The 13,088-nt window shown below is 35.3% G+C and overlaps 1 protein-coding gene across 2 annotated transcripts in view; it reads right to left on the reverse strand.

Annotated features, from left to right (window-relative positions):
• Ro60 (Ro60, Y RNA binding protein) overlaps positions 1–13,088 on the reverse strand; it is a 32,115-nt gene that overhangs the window by 10,588 nt on the left and 8,439 nt on the right. For both annotated transcript variants that reach the window (XM_015491675.2, XM_048809806.1), the window contains exons 2-5: positions 9,593–10,189; positions 6,433–6,653; positions 5,882–6,028; positions 5,153–5,290 (exon numbers count right to left, since the gene is read on the reverse strand). In XM_015491675.2, coding sequence (XP_015347161.1) covers positions 5,153–5,290; positions 5,882–6,028; positions 6,433–6,653; positions 9,593–10,172 — 1,086 coding nt within the window. In that variant the 5' untranslated portion in view covers positions 10,173–10,189. The remainder of the gene's footprint in view (positions 1–5,152; positions 5,291–5,881; positions 6,029–6,432; positions 6,654–9,592; positions 10,190–13,088) is intronic.

Consider the following 13,088-nt stretch of genomic DNA (forward strand, 5'->3'; position numbering starts at 1 on the left):
AACCCCCCCCCCCCCAAACCAAACCAAACCAAACCAAAAAAGCTTATTAGCTCATAGTTCAGTTCAGGTCAAACAAAGGAAATATGAAAATCTAAAAATCGAATAATTTAATTGAAAGAAGTTACTATGCTATTTTTTTTTTAAATTTTCATCTTTAAGGCAAAATAGGAACTTCTAGGAAGAAATCTTTCATTGTGGTAAAATGTAGGTAAAGAAGTGGCCAGACACCAGGCACAGACGCCCACACTTGTGTACAATTTTAAACATTCTTTTTGTTTTTTAAAAGAGAGTAATGTGTTTTATTATATACTTTTTAGTTGTTGATGGACTCTTATTTGTTTATATGTGGTGCTGAGAATTGAACCTAGTGGCTCACACATACTAGGCAAGTTCTCTACCAATGAGCTACAACCCTAGCCCAATTCTACACTACATTCGTAAATGTAGAATACAGTGGCATTAAGTACATTCACAATGTTGTATAACCATTATTTTTATTTTAAGAACTTTTTCATTATCCTAAATGGAAACTTTATCATCAGTCCCAACTTGCCCTAGTATCTGTGTTATAGGCAGATTCTTTTTCATTTGTTTTTGGGTATTGGGGATAGATTGAACCCAGCAGAGCTTTACCAGGGAACTACATAACTAGTCCTTTTTATTTTTTGAGACAGGGTATAGCTAAGGTTGGCCTTCAATCTGTGATCCTCCTAATTTAAGCCTTCTGAGTTGCTGGGATTGCAGGTGTGTGCTACTAGGCCAAGCATCTGGCCACTTCTATACTATTTTTTAATCTCTAAAAATTTGCCTATTCAGGCTGGGTGTAGTGGCACACACCTGTAATTCCAGTGGTTCAGGAGGCTAAGACAGGAGGATTGCGAATTCAAAGCCAGTCTCAGCAAAAGCGAGGCACTAAGCAACTCAGTGAGACCCTGTCTCTAAATAAAATACAAGATAGGGCTGGGGATGTGACTCAGTGATCGCGTGCCCCCTGCGTTCAACTCCGAAACCAAAAACAAAAAACCCCCAAATTGACTATTCAGGATATATCATATAATGCAATCATATAATACTTGCTCTTTTATGTCTGGCTTGTTTCACTTAGCATAAAGTTTTCAAGGTTCATCCATGTTATAGTATTTATCAAATTTCACTGCTTTAAGGCTAAATCATATTCTATTCTATGTGTATAAAACGCTTAATCTGTTAATCTTTTGATGAATACTTGGGTTGTTTTGTCTTATGGCTGTAGTGAATAATGCTGCTATAAATACTGCTATACAAATATCTGTTTTGAGTACCTGTTCTAATTACTTAGGGCATATGCATAGGGGCAGAACTGCTAAATGGAACGGTAACTTTATGTTTTAACTTTTTGAGCCCTTGTTTTTCCTAGGGGCTGCAACATTTTATATTCTCATTAGTAATACAACCAAGTTTTGATTTCTCCACATTCTTTCCAATATTTATTTTATGCTTTTTAATACTACTGGTCCAATTAAGTGTAAAATGTACATCACTGTGGTTTCATTTGCATTTCCCTGTTGACTAATGAAGATGAGTATATTTTCATGTTCTTATTGGTCATTTAGAAATCTTTGGAAAAAAGTACTTTGCCCACTTTTAAACTGAATTATTTGTATTTTGCTGTTGGATTTAGGAATTCTTTTTATACATGGACAGTAAACCCTTATCAAATAGATGATTTGCAAGTATTTTCTTCCATAGTATAGGTTACTTTTTCATTCTTTTTCTTTTTCCTTGATGGGGATGGAACCCATGAATTCACACCTACTAGAGAAGTACTCTACCACTGAGCCACAACTATGGTTATTTTTAGCTCTTAAATGGTCACTGATCCACTGTACTATTTTTTATAGTGTAAGGAGCCAGCCTGACTTCATTCTTATGCACATGAATATGTAGTTTTTCTAGCACCATTTGTTGAAGACTGCCTTTCTCCATTGAAATATCTCAAAATTCTTCTTAAAAAAAAATCAACTGACCATATGTCAGGGTTTATTTCTGAATTCAGAGTATTTTGATTACTGTAGTTTTGTAATAAGTTTTGAAATACAGAAGTGTGAGTCCTCCAACTTACTTCTTTCAAAGATTGTTTTGGCTACCTGGGGTCACTTGAAATTTCATATGAATTTTATAGTGGGTTTTTCTATTTCTGCAAAACATGACATTGGGATTTGAAAGAGATTGTATTGCACCTGTAGATTGCTTTGGATAGCACTGTGATCTTAAGTGTTCCAAACTAGAAACATGAATGTCTTTCCATTTGTCATCTTGAGTTTTATTAACAATGTTTTACAGTTTTCAGTATGTGATTCTTGCATCTCCTTATATTTATTCCTATCTTTTGTTGTTTTTTTTTTGATGATACTGTAAATGAAAAATTTTCTAAATTTCCTTTTCATTGTCATTGCTACTAGATAGATACAACTGATTATAACAAGTTAATGTCACATCCTGTAACTTTATGTTAGAGTTTGCTTGTTTTATAGTTTGTTTTGTGTGTGGTGTGTGGATTCTCTAGAGTTTTGTACAATGTAAGATCATGGCATCAGAGGACAGGGATAATTTTACTTCTTCCTTTCCAATTTGGAATTTTAAAAATTACTTTTCTAGTTGATAGAATTTCTAATACTACATGGAATTGAAATGGAAAAAGTAGACATCTTTGACCTACACCTTATCTCAGAGAAAAGTTATCAATCTTTCACCTTTCACAGTAGGATGTTAGTTTTTTTTTGATACTGGGTATTGAAACCAGGGGAACTTTACCATTAAGCTATATTCCCAGTCCTTTTTATTTTTTGAGACAGGGTCTCACTAAGTTGCTTAGAGCCTTGCTAAGTTGCTTAGGTTGGCCTCAATCTTGTGATCCTCCTGCCCGAGTTTCCAACATTACAGGTGTGTGCCACTACGCCCAGCTGTCAGGAGTTGCCTATAGGAACTGAGCGCCCCTTAGCTTTGAGCGATGAGAATGTGGAGATGTGCCAAGCCAGCCATGGGCTGTGTGTGTGTGAACTATGAGTACTGAGAACACATTGTGGACTGAACCGATGTTGTCCCCGTTTGGGCAGGTGATGTACTTTGGCTTGCTCTGCCTATGATCACCACACAGCACATGAGATGGGCATGGCATTCCTAGATGTCAGTCAACCTGTTGACAGCAAGATATCACTAATCCCCTGAAACATGACCCCTTGAAGTCATCTGAATGACTTCTCCCCAATAAAAGTGTTCAGCACATGCTTCGTGCTCTCTTTCTTTTCTGCCTTGTCCCCCTTGTGGGAGCTATGGCTGAGGAGTGGCCACTAACTCAAAGAAAAGGTACTTTCTATAAGTTTTTATTTAGTCCCCAAATTCACCTGGAGTGACCCTGACCGATCTAGTTACGTGTCGCAACACCTAGCTATGTTTTATTAAAGTTCACTTGTATCCCTTATTTATTTATTAACTGTTTTTCTTTTTAAAATTATGAAATAAGTCAGGCATGGGGGTGTATGCCTGTAAACCCAGTGGCTCAGGAGGGTGAGGTGCAAGAGTGAGGCAGGAGGATCACAAGTTCAAAGATAGCCTTAGCAAAACAGCAATGCCCTAAGCAACTCAATAAGACCTTGTCTTAAAAAAAAAAAAAAAAGGGACTAGGAATGTGGTTCACTGGTTAAGTACCCTGGGGTTCAATCCCCGGTACCAAAAAAAAAATCATGAAATGATGTTAAGTTTTGTCAAGTGCTTCACCCTCACTCTCCAATTTAGATGAGCATGTGTTTCTGTCCCTTTATTCTACTAATGTGATACATTACATTGACTCGTTTTTATATGTTGAATCATCCTTGCACATCAGGGATAAATATCACTTGGCAATGGTGTATAACCCTTCAAATTTGCTAATGAATTTGGATGTTATTTGTTGCATATCAAGAAAACTTTAAAACCCAAAAATTTTAACTTATTATTCTGTTATGGGATTTCCATTCTGAAAAACTCACTTGCTATCAAGACTGATAATATTCATCTACCAATTAATGGAAAAAACAGGGGAGAGAGAACCAAGTCATAGAAACCTACAAGAATGCAAACTTTAACATTTAATAATTTATCAAAATGATCAAAATCATCTTAGTATAGTAGTTGCTAACCAAAGATAATAGAAAATACTTTACTTATAAACTTATGATGTTATTGCCAGTCACAGTGGTGCATACTTGTGATTAATAGCAACTTGGGAGGCTGCGGTGGGAGGATCACAAATTCAAAGCCAGGCCAGGAACTTAGTAAAACCCTGTCTTGAAATAAAATATAAAAAGAACTGGGGATGTGGCTCAGTGGTAAAGCTCTTCTGAGTTCACTCCCCAAAACACTCCATTGTGTATACACAATGGAGTATTACTCAGCACTAAAAAATGACAAAATCATAGCATTTGCAGGGAAATGGATGGCATTAGAGCAGATTATGCTAAGTGAAGCTAGCCAATCCCTAAAAACCAAATGCAAATGTCTTCTTTGATATAAGGAGAGCAACTAAGAACAGAGCAGGGAGGAAGAGCATGAGAAAAAGATTAACATTAAACAGGGACGAGAGGTGGGAGGGAAAGGGAGAGAGAAGGGAAATTGCATGGAAATGGAAGGAGACCCTCATTGTTATACAAAATTACATATAAGAGGAAGCGAGGGGAAAGGGAAAAAAACAAAGGAGAGAAATGAATTATAGTAGATGGGGTAGAGAGAGAAGATGGGAGGGGAGAGGAGGGGAGGGAGGATAGTAGAGGATAGGAAAGGCAGCAGAATACAACAGACACTAGTATGGCAGTATGTAAAAATGTGGATGTGTAACTGATGTGATTCTGCAATCTGTATATGGGGTAAAAATGGGAGTTCATAACCCACTTGAATCAAATGTATGAAATATGATATGTCAAGAGCTTTGTAATGTTTTGAACAACCAATAATAAAAAAAAATCCTCAAAACAAAAAACAAAAAAACTTACATTGTTATTTATATACCCACTTCACATAGATTAATGAAGAACAAATGAATATATACTCTAAACTTACAACTATTCAAACTACCTTTAAAATGTTTTTACAAAAAATGTTAATTCCCAAGTCATTTTTAAAAAAACAAACGTCAAACCTTAAATGTTTTATAAAAAGCAGCATCTAATGCTTTTAATATTTCTTCATCAGGGCGCCACTTCAGTTTTCCTCTGAGTCCATGACCTGTTTTATAAGTTTCTAGTGCAACTAAAACATGAAATGGATGTATTCGAGCCTAGAAACAAGACAAAGATAGAAAGTAAAAGCAAAATTCAAGTTAAAAAATAGTAATTATGTATCTTCATTACATGGTGTGCTACTATAGCTAAGAAATACATTTTATAAAGAAAAGAGAAAAAATGAGGATTTTTAACCTTAGAATTCTGAGTCAGAATGTAATCTGGTATATTGGGGCTGGGGTTATAGCTCAGTGGTAGAGTGCTTGCCTATCATATGTGATGCACTGGGTTTAATCCTCAGCACCACATAAAATTGAATAAATAAAATAAAGGTATTGTGTCCACCTACAACTAAAAATACATATATTTTTAATATTTTTTAAGTTGTAGATGGACACAATGTTTTTATTTTATTTATTTATTTTTATGTGATGCTGAGGATCGAACCCAGGGCCTCAACACTTGCTAGGCAAGTGCTCTACCACTGAGTTACAGCCCCAGCCCCTAAAAATATATTTTTTAAAATGTAATCTGCTATAAAAGTCTCAGAACACTTAAAATATGCACTAACTACATTTTCAAAATTTAGAAGCCAACTTTTTCAGTTAGTAGATTAAAAAAAAAAAAAGACGCATGATAATACTTACCTTTTTCAACAGTTTTTCATTACATAGTTTTTCACATACTAAAGATACTTCTGAATTTCCTGGCTCAAGCACTGAATTAGCAGTCATCTTTCCTAGATTCCTTAGCAATGCAGTAAGAGGCATTTCTTGTAACAAAGCCTTCCATACCTATAGAAAGGAATGTAAAGAATCAAGGAGAAATGAATGAGTATAACACAGGTATATCAATGATAGGAGTTTATTCTCCAAGGCTTTTATTTAGATTTCAAAGTACTTTCAGAATGAGAATTTGTCTTAAGGCTAATCAAATAAGCTTAACTTACTCTTACTAGAATAAGAAAGTATGTATTTTATGAAGAAAATACAAAGATGATTTTTAAAAATTAGGCAGGATATGGTGTGGAGTGGATCTGACACAAAATGCCAATTGGACATCAGTATTAGATGTTTTAAATTAACATTATTTTCAAGATATTTTTTAGTTAATTTCTGTCTCTCTTTTTGCAAGATTGGGGATTGAATCAGGGCCTTTTACATATAATATTTCCTTTTAAAATAATTAATTTACTCACCTCTTTAGATTTTAAGTGATTCGTTAGAAGATGTTCCCTAACTAATCTATGTTCTTCTATTAGATGAATGACTTCCAGTTCATCTTTTGTGCGCTTCACTTTCTCTACAGCCTCCAGATACTTTAATAATTTTTCAGTTTCCACAGTAAGTGCTTTTTCTTTATACAATTCATGGACCTCCTTCCAGCCCTTTGTAATATATTTGGTCACAATGGCAAGTCCTTTAATAAGATAAAGAATTAAAAAGGCAGGCAGGATTACCAAGTGAAAAATAGAACATGTTTCTGGAGAATGCAGCATATGATAGGCTTAACTCCCCTCAAGTAAGATGCAGTTTTCTTCACTATCACAAACATATTTAAGCAAATGGAGCAAACTGACTTCGCGAATTTCATCATTACTGTTTAAATATGAGACTTCTGGGGAAAGAAAACATCTATATCCTAAATAATTTATAGAGGCTTGTTCCCCAGCCTGCCCCACAATACCAGCATTACAAACTGTAGGCAGTGCCTATTTCAGGTTCACAATCTCAGAACAATTCACAAGAATATAGATCTATGTCAATTAATAGTTATTTGTCCTTCTCTGCTTCTGAATCAATATGCTTTTCTGAATAGTAGAAATTAAGTGGAAATGGACAGGTAGGTAGGTAGGTTCTTTTAAAACTGTCTTTAAAAAACAAATTAAAGCACGTATATATAAACAATACATATTTCAGTTAGGACATTACAGGACAAATTAAGAAAAAAGAAAAATAGTTTGCTCATTCCTTCTGTAATTTCTTCTAATAGTAGAAAGAGCTTTGTGGGTGAAGAAATAAATATTGATCTTTCTAGGTCTTAGTTTTCACATCTGTTAAAAAGGGGGGAATTCATTTACTAAATTTAAACGTCTATGAGGCAAAGTCAGACAAAGTAAGGAAATAAAACAGCCTATGGTGATGTCAAAGTCATTAGGACTGTGATGAATTGAGGAGAGCATATATTGACATGTGTTAGCCAAGTACTGCTTTAGTACTATCAAAAATTTACTTTCAAGAAGTCAGAATATGGACTTTTATGAAGTCTTCTGACTTCCATTTTTTCCTTAAAATATTTTATTGGTCAAATTAAACACAGCTAAGCAAGAATAAGCCTATGTGCTATTTTTTTGAACTCTAAACAATATGAGCAAAAGTTTGTACCAATATACAGGAACTTCTAAGGTATTGTGAATCTTTTATCTTCCAGATTTTTGTTTATGGATTGAACCCAGAGGGTGCTTAACCACTAAGCCACATCCCCAGCCCTTTTTTTTTCATATTTTATTTTGAGACAGGGTCTCCCTGAGTTGCTTAGGGCCCCACTAAGTTGCTGAGCTTTGAACTCAAGATCCTCCTCCCTCCGCCTCCCAAGCTGCTGGGATTACAAGGTGTGCACTATTGAGCCTGGCTTTATCTTCCAGATTTTGTAATGATATATTAAACGATTAAATGTTTTATGCAAGCATGTCTTCTACATTGTCTTACCAAGGAAAATAATTTATTTTTTTTAAATTATTTTTTTTGAGAGAGAGAGAGAGAGAGAGAGAGAGAGAGAGAGAGAGAGGGAGAGAGAGAGAATTTTAATATTTATTTTTTAGTTCTTGGCGGACACAACATCTTTGTCTGTATGTGGTGCTGAAGATCAAACCCGGGCCGCACACATGCCAGGCGAGCGCGCTACCGCTTGAGCCACATTCCCAGCCCCGGAAAATAATTTATTAAAGCAATCTTATCCTACTCAGTTCTGTAATTACACTAGCCTGCAGGTACATAATACCCAATAAATGAATCACACTTTGATTTCAGTTAGGACATTAACATATTACTTATTTGGTAGCTTATAGTTGCCTATCTCCCTTATACTAAACAAAGATTTAAGTACTAAAAAAACAAAGCAGCATAACTGGGAAAAATCACAGGTAAATACTTACTTACATGACCTCAGAAAAAGCCTTTCTAAACCTAACATAAAACAAAAACCTGTGAAGGTACAAGTTTGACTACATTAAAATCCCCAACTTCAATGTGCCAGAAGCACGCCTGCTTATGTATGCATGTGGGCACATACACACACAAAAAGACAAAGAAAAAAATGGGGAGGGGGTTTGCATGAATGTGTATCATAATAAATCACTAACTCCTATAATACATATTCCAAGTACTTAGAACAATGTCCATCAACAATAGGTACTCAATATTTGTTGAATGAATGAATGGTGATAATAATCAACATCAAAAAGAATAAATATGTTGAAGCAGGGGAGGGGAACTAATAATGTACTTCTACTACATACCAGAAAATATGTATGCTAAGTAAGTATTCTAAGATGCATTATTATGTTTAGTTACAATAATTGTAAATGTTATCCTTCTCCCTTTTCTAATAGAGGAAGGCACAAAAACTCAGAAAGATGAATTTACTTGGCTTAAGTATACAAAGTACAAAGCAGAAATAAAATTTGAGAGGCTATATTTTCAAGTTTCATTTCTGATAAGAAAAAAAAGTCAAATTTTAGACATGCTGATTTTTGCAGAAGTTCATATTTTAAATTATTTCTTCCAAGAAGTTTTTATATTCTTCCTAAGAGAGACTGATAATTATTTTAGATACAACTAACTTCAAGTCTTTTCCCATAGGTTTAGAAAAAGTACCCAAGTTACCCTGTGAAAGCTATGGACAATTAACACCCTACATTGTTAAACTGTGCACTATTTTAAGTAGCCTTTAGGTTCCTTGGCAAAAATGTTCTAGAGAGATGGGGATGAGGGGTGTCTACAGCAGTACAATTTTGTTATCTGCCATCTAACAAGCTGATGTTTGCTTATTACAACTTTAGTCCATACTCCATTCATAGCCCACACTCACTTGGGTAAACACTTGAGCTAGCATGGTGACATTTTAAGATTTAGATGTTAATTTGTAAAATTGTTATATGATTCTTGATTATCAATGTCTGGATTGCCTATGATTAGTTGTTAGGTGTTTAGTTCCAGGTTGGCATTAAATATTTTAATTAGTCAATCAATCTGTCTCAAAAAGGCTAATTCTTGGAAATAATTACATAATGTCAAATAAAAATTCACTATTTATTCTACAATCCATTCCCCCATACCCCATGAACATCTTATGCTTACCTTCACTGGAAGGCTTAAGATGTGACAGTCTTAACAGATCTTTGTGAGACCAGCCATTTCTTTGCTTATATTTTGTAACTGCTAGAGCAAGGGCCATGCCTCCTTTTTCATTGTACCAGTCTGCAATAGCCTTCCGGAGAGCTCGACCCCACATACCACATTTCATGCTTTCCTTCAGATCTTTCTTAAATTGGATAAAAGTAAAGAGATGTGTAGGAATACGACAAACTTCAGAAACAGCTTTAAATGCTGCTTGTTTTGTGCTTATGTCAGAACACTGGGAACAAATAGCAAGTGCAAAGAGCAAAGGCTCTTGCTTTATGGTTCTGCCTTCTTGACTAAACGACTTTATTTCTTGTATCACTTCATAACCTTTGCCATCTTCAATCAATCTAATTAAAGCTTCAGCATTTTCAAGGCCCAGCTTCTGTTCTTTGATATAGTAAGTCCCACCTTCAGAACCAAAACATAAGAACCGATGCAGTCTATTCATGTCAGTGACTTGCCATACATATCCATCTTCAGAATTGGCTACTTGCTTTTCATTCAGTGGCTGCATTTGATTTAGAGCTTCCTCCATTTTTCCTTTTAGGAAACCTATGAAAAAAGCAAAATGTTATTATAACTAGATGTGCAAAATAAAATCATATAAAGGAAAACAATATTAATATTCACATACCGAAGTTACTGGAATCTGTTACAAATATAATTAAAAAATATCTTTAAAGCCAAGTTTTTCTTTTAATATAAAATCAATATAGATACCCTTAAGAAAAATTAGAAAAAGGAAAAAATGAAAGGAAAAGAAAAGCCCTATGTGACCACCAAAAATGACCTCTAAAAGACTTAAGTTTTTAAAATGTTCTTGCTTTGTATTTATATTTTTATAAACCAGGGAAATTCAAATACTTCAAAGCAAACAAACTAGATTATAGCCACGGTGATATGATAATTAGTAGCTACAACTAAAGAATCATATTTCTGAGGTACAGTGTATTGTCTGTGAGATGAAACAACTAGAAAATCTAATGGCAGTACAGTGGTTATAAGAAATAGATTTATTATAGTGAGATAGGAGGGTATTCAGTGAGGAACAGAATCCACAGATAGACTACTCTAAAAGAAGCATAGGTATAAATGTTGAAAGCATAGGTATAAAAGACTGAAATCTATCCTCAGAACACTTTGAATGGAACCACCATTTGACCCAGCTATTCCTCTCCTCGGTCTATACCCAAAGGACTTAAAATCAGCATACTACAGGGGCACAGCCACATGACGTTTATAGCAGCACAATTCACAATAGCTAAACTGTGGAACCAACCTAGATGCCCTTCAATAGATAAATGGATTAAAAAAATGTGGCATATATACACAATGGAATATTACTCAGCAATAAAAGAGAATAAAATCATGGCATTTACAGGTAAATGGATGGAGTTAGAGAAGATAATGCTAAGTGAAGTTAGCTAATCCCAAAAAATCAAATGCCAAATGTTTTCTTTGATATAAGGAGGCTGATTCATAGTGGGATAGGGAGCGGGAGCATGGGAAGAATAGATGAACTCTAGATAGGGCAGAGGGGTTGGAGGGGAAGGGAGGGGGCATGGGATAATTAATGATTGTGGAATGTGATGATAATTACTATCCAAAGTACATGTATGAAGACATGAGTTGGTGTGAATATACCATGTATACAACCAGAGATATGAAAAATTGTCCTCTCTCTCTATAATATGAATTGTAATGCATTCTGCTATCATATATAAATAAAAAAATCATCATACTACAATGATGCAGTCCCATCAATGTTTATAGCAGCTCAACTCACGATAACTAAACTATGGAACCAACCTAGGTACCCTTCAACACATGAATGGATAAAGAAAACATGGCATATACACACAGTGGAATATTACTCAGCCTTAAAGAATGAAATAATGGCATTTGCTGATAAATGGATGGATATCATGCTAAGCGAAATAAGCCAATTCCCAAAAAACAAAGGCTGAATGTTTTCTCTGATATGAGGATGCTAATTCACAATGGGGGGCAGGTACTTGGGAAGAATAGAGGTACTCTGGATTGGACAGAGGTGAGTGAAGGGGGCATGAGAGTAGGAACGAGAGTAGAATGAATCAGACATTATGTGCCTATTTGATTACACAACTGGTATGATTCTACTTCATGTACAACCAAGAATGAGAAGTTATACTCCATTTATGAATGTCAAAATGCATTCTATGGTCATGTATAACTAATTAGAACAAAAAATTTAAAAAAGGACTGGAATCTAGAGGAAAACCTTAAATTTTTTTTTTTAGTTGTAGACGGACACAATATTTTTATTTTTATGTGGTGCTGAGGATCAAATTCAGTGCCTCATATTTGCAAGGCAAGAGCTCTACCACTAAGCTACAGCCCCATCCCAGAAAAATCTTTTTTTTTTTAATCTTCAATGGGAGGGCACTGAGGTTAAGACTGAAAGAGTCAATTGGAAAGTTGAAAATACAGTAAAGAAAGGGTATTATGGAAAGAGTGATATTCCCAAAAGCAGACATATAACTTTAGAACATCTAGGTCGAACTGGCCTACTCATGGCAAGAGATAGCTGTGAAGATTACCCATAAAGTGATTTGAGACAGATGGAGGTATAAAGAAATAAGAGGAAGTTCCCATCTGACAGAATATGTAGAGTTCTATGGGAAGCTACCCATTAATTACTTGAGGGTCTTTATCAGGTATAGCAGCCAGAGAGGTTTAGGTTTGGCATTGTGAACTATTTGTGGCTCCTCCCACTCAATAAATTGCCCAATGCACATGACCTTTATTTCTGCTCTACTAGGAAGATCCCTCACAGAAGCTCCAGACATGGGTGTAATCCCTTGGGAATTGAACAGGCCACCTTTTTTTTGGGCAAAGAATATTCCATGGAAAACCTTTGATGTTCCTGATATAAATAAAGCAAGCCCGGGCTCCATTTTGCTCTTTTTAGTGTGGAAGCGCGATCCGTGTGATCGGCTAGCCCATCCTGCTCCTGCTTTTTAAAAAATATTTCCTATGTCCTATAGTTTTTTCCTTGTTCTACTTTTCTTAGCCTTTATTCTGCTGTCAGCCCATCCTACCGAGAGGAACCCCATTTCCACAGTCCACATGGGACGTGGGTGGAAGAGTTCCAAATGGTATGTGGGGCAGTTTGGTGTCTAGGGGAGGAATGAAAAGACTGGGTCTGCAATGGGAACATATGATGTGGGAACAAGTGCATGAGAGATGGAGGTCTTCAGATTTTTAATGTGACTAAGGGGGCAGTTTTATTGAGTCATGTTCAAAACACCAGTGTCAATATTCCAAATAAAACTGGTACAAATATACTTATGTCAATGAAGGTTAGGTTTCAGGTATTATATGAGCATATCAGTCATTAGGGACTGATTTAAAGTACTGATTATAGGCTGAAACTCCTGGTGTAGTTCATGTTTCTTTTTATTCTCACTCC

This window comes from Marmota marmota, unplaced genomic scaffold, assembly GCF_001458135.2.
Source record: "Marmota marmota marmota unplaced genomic scaffold, marMar, whole genome shotgun sequence".
NCBI lineage: Eukaryota > Metazoa > Chordata > Mammalia > Rodentia > Sciuridae > Marmota > Marmota marmota.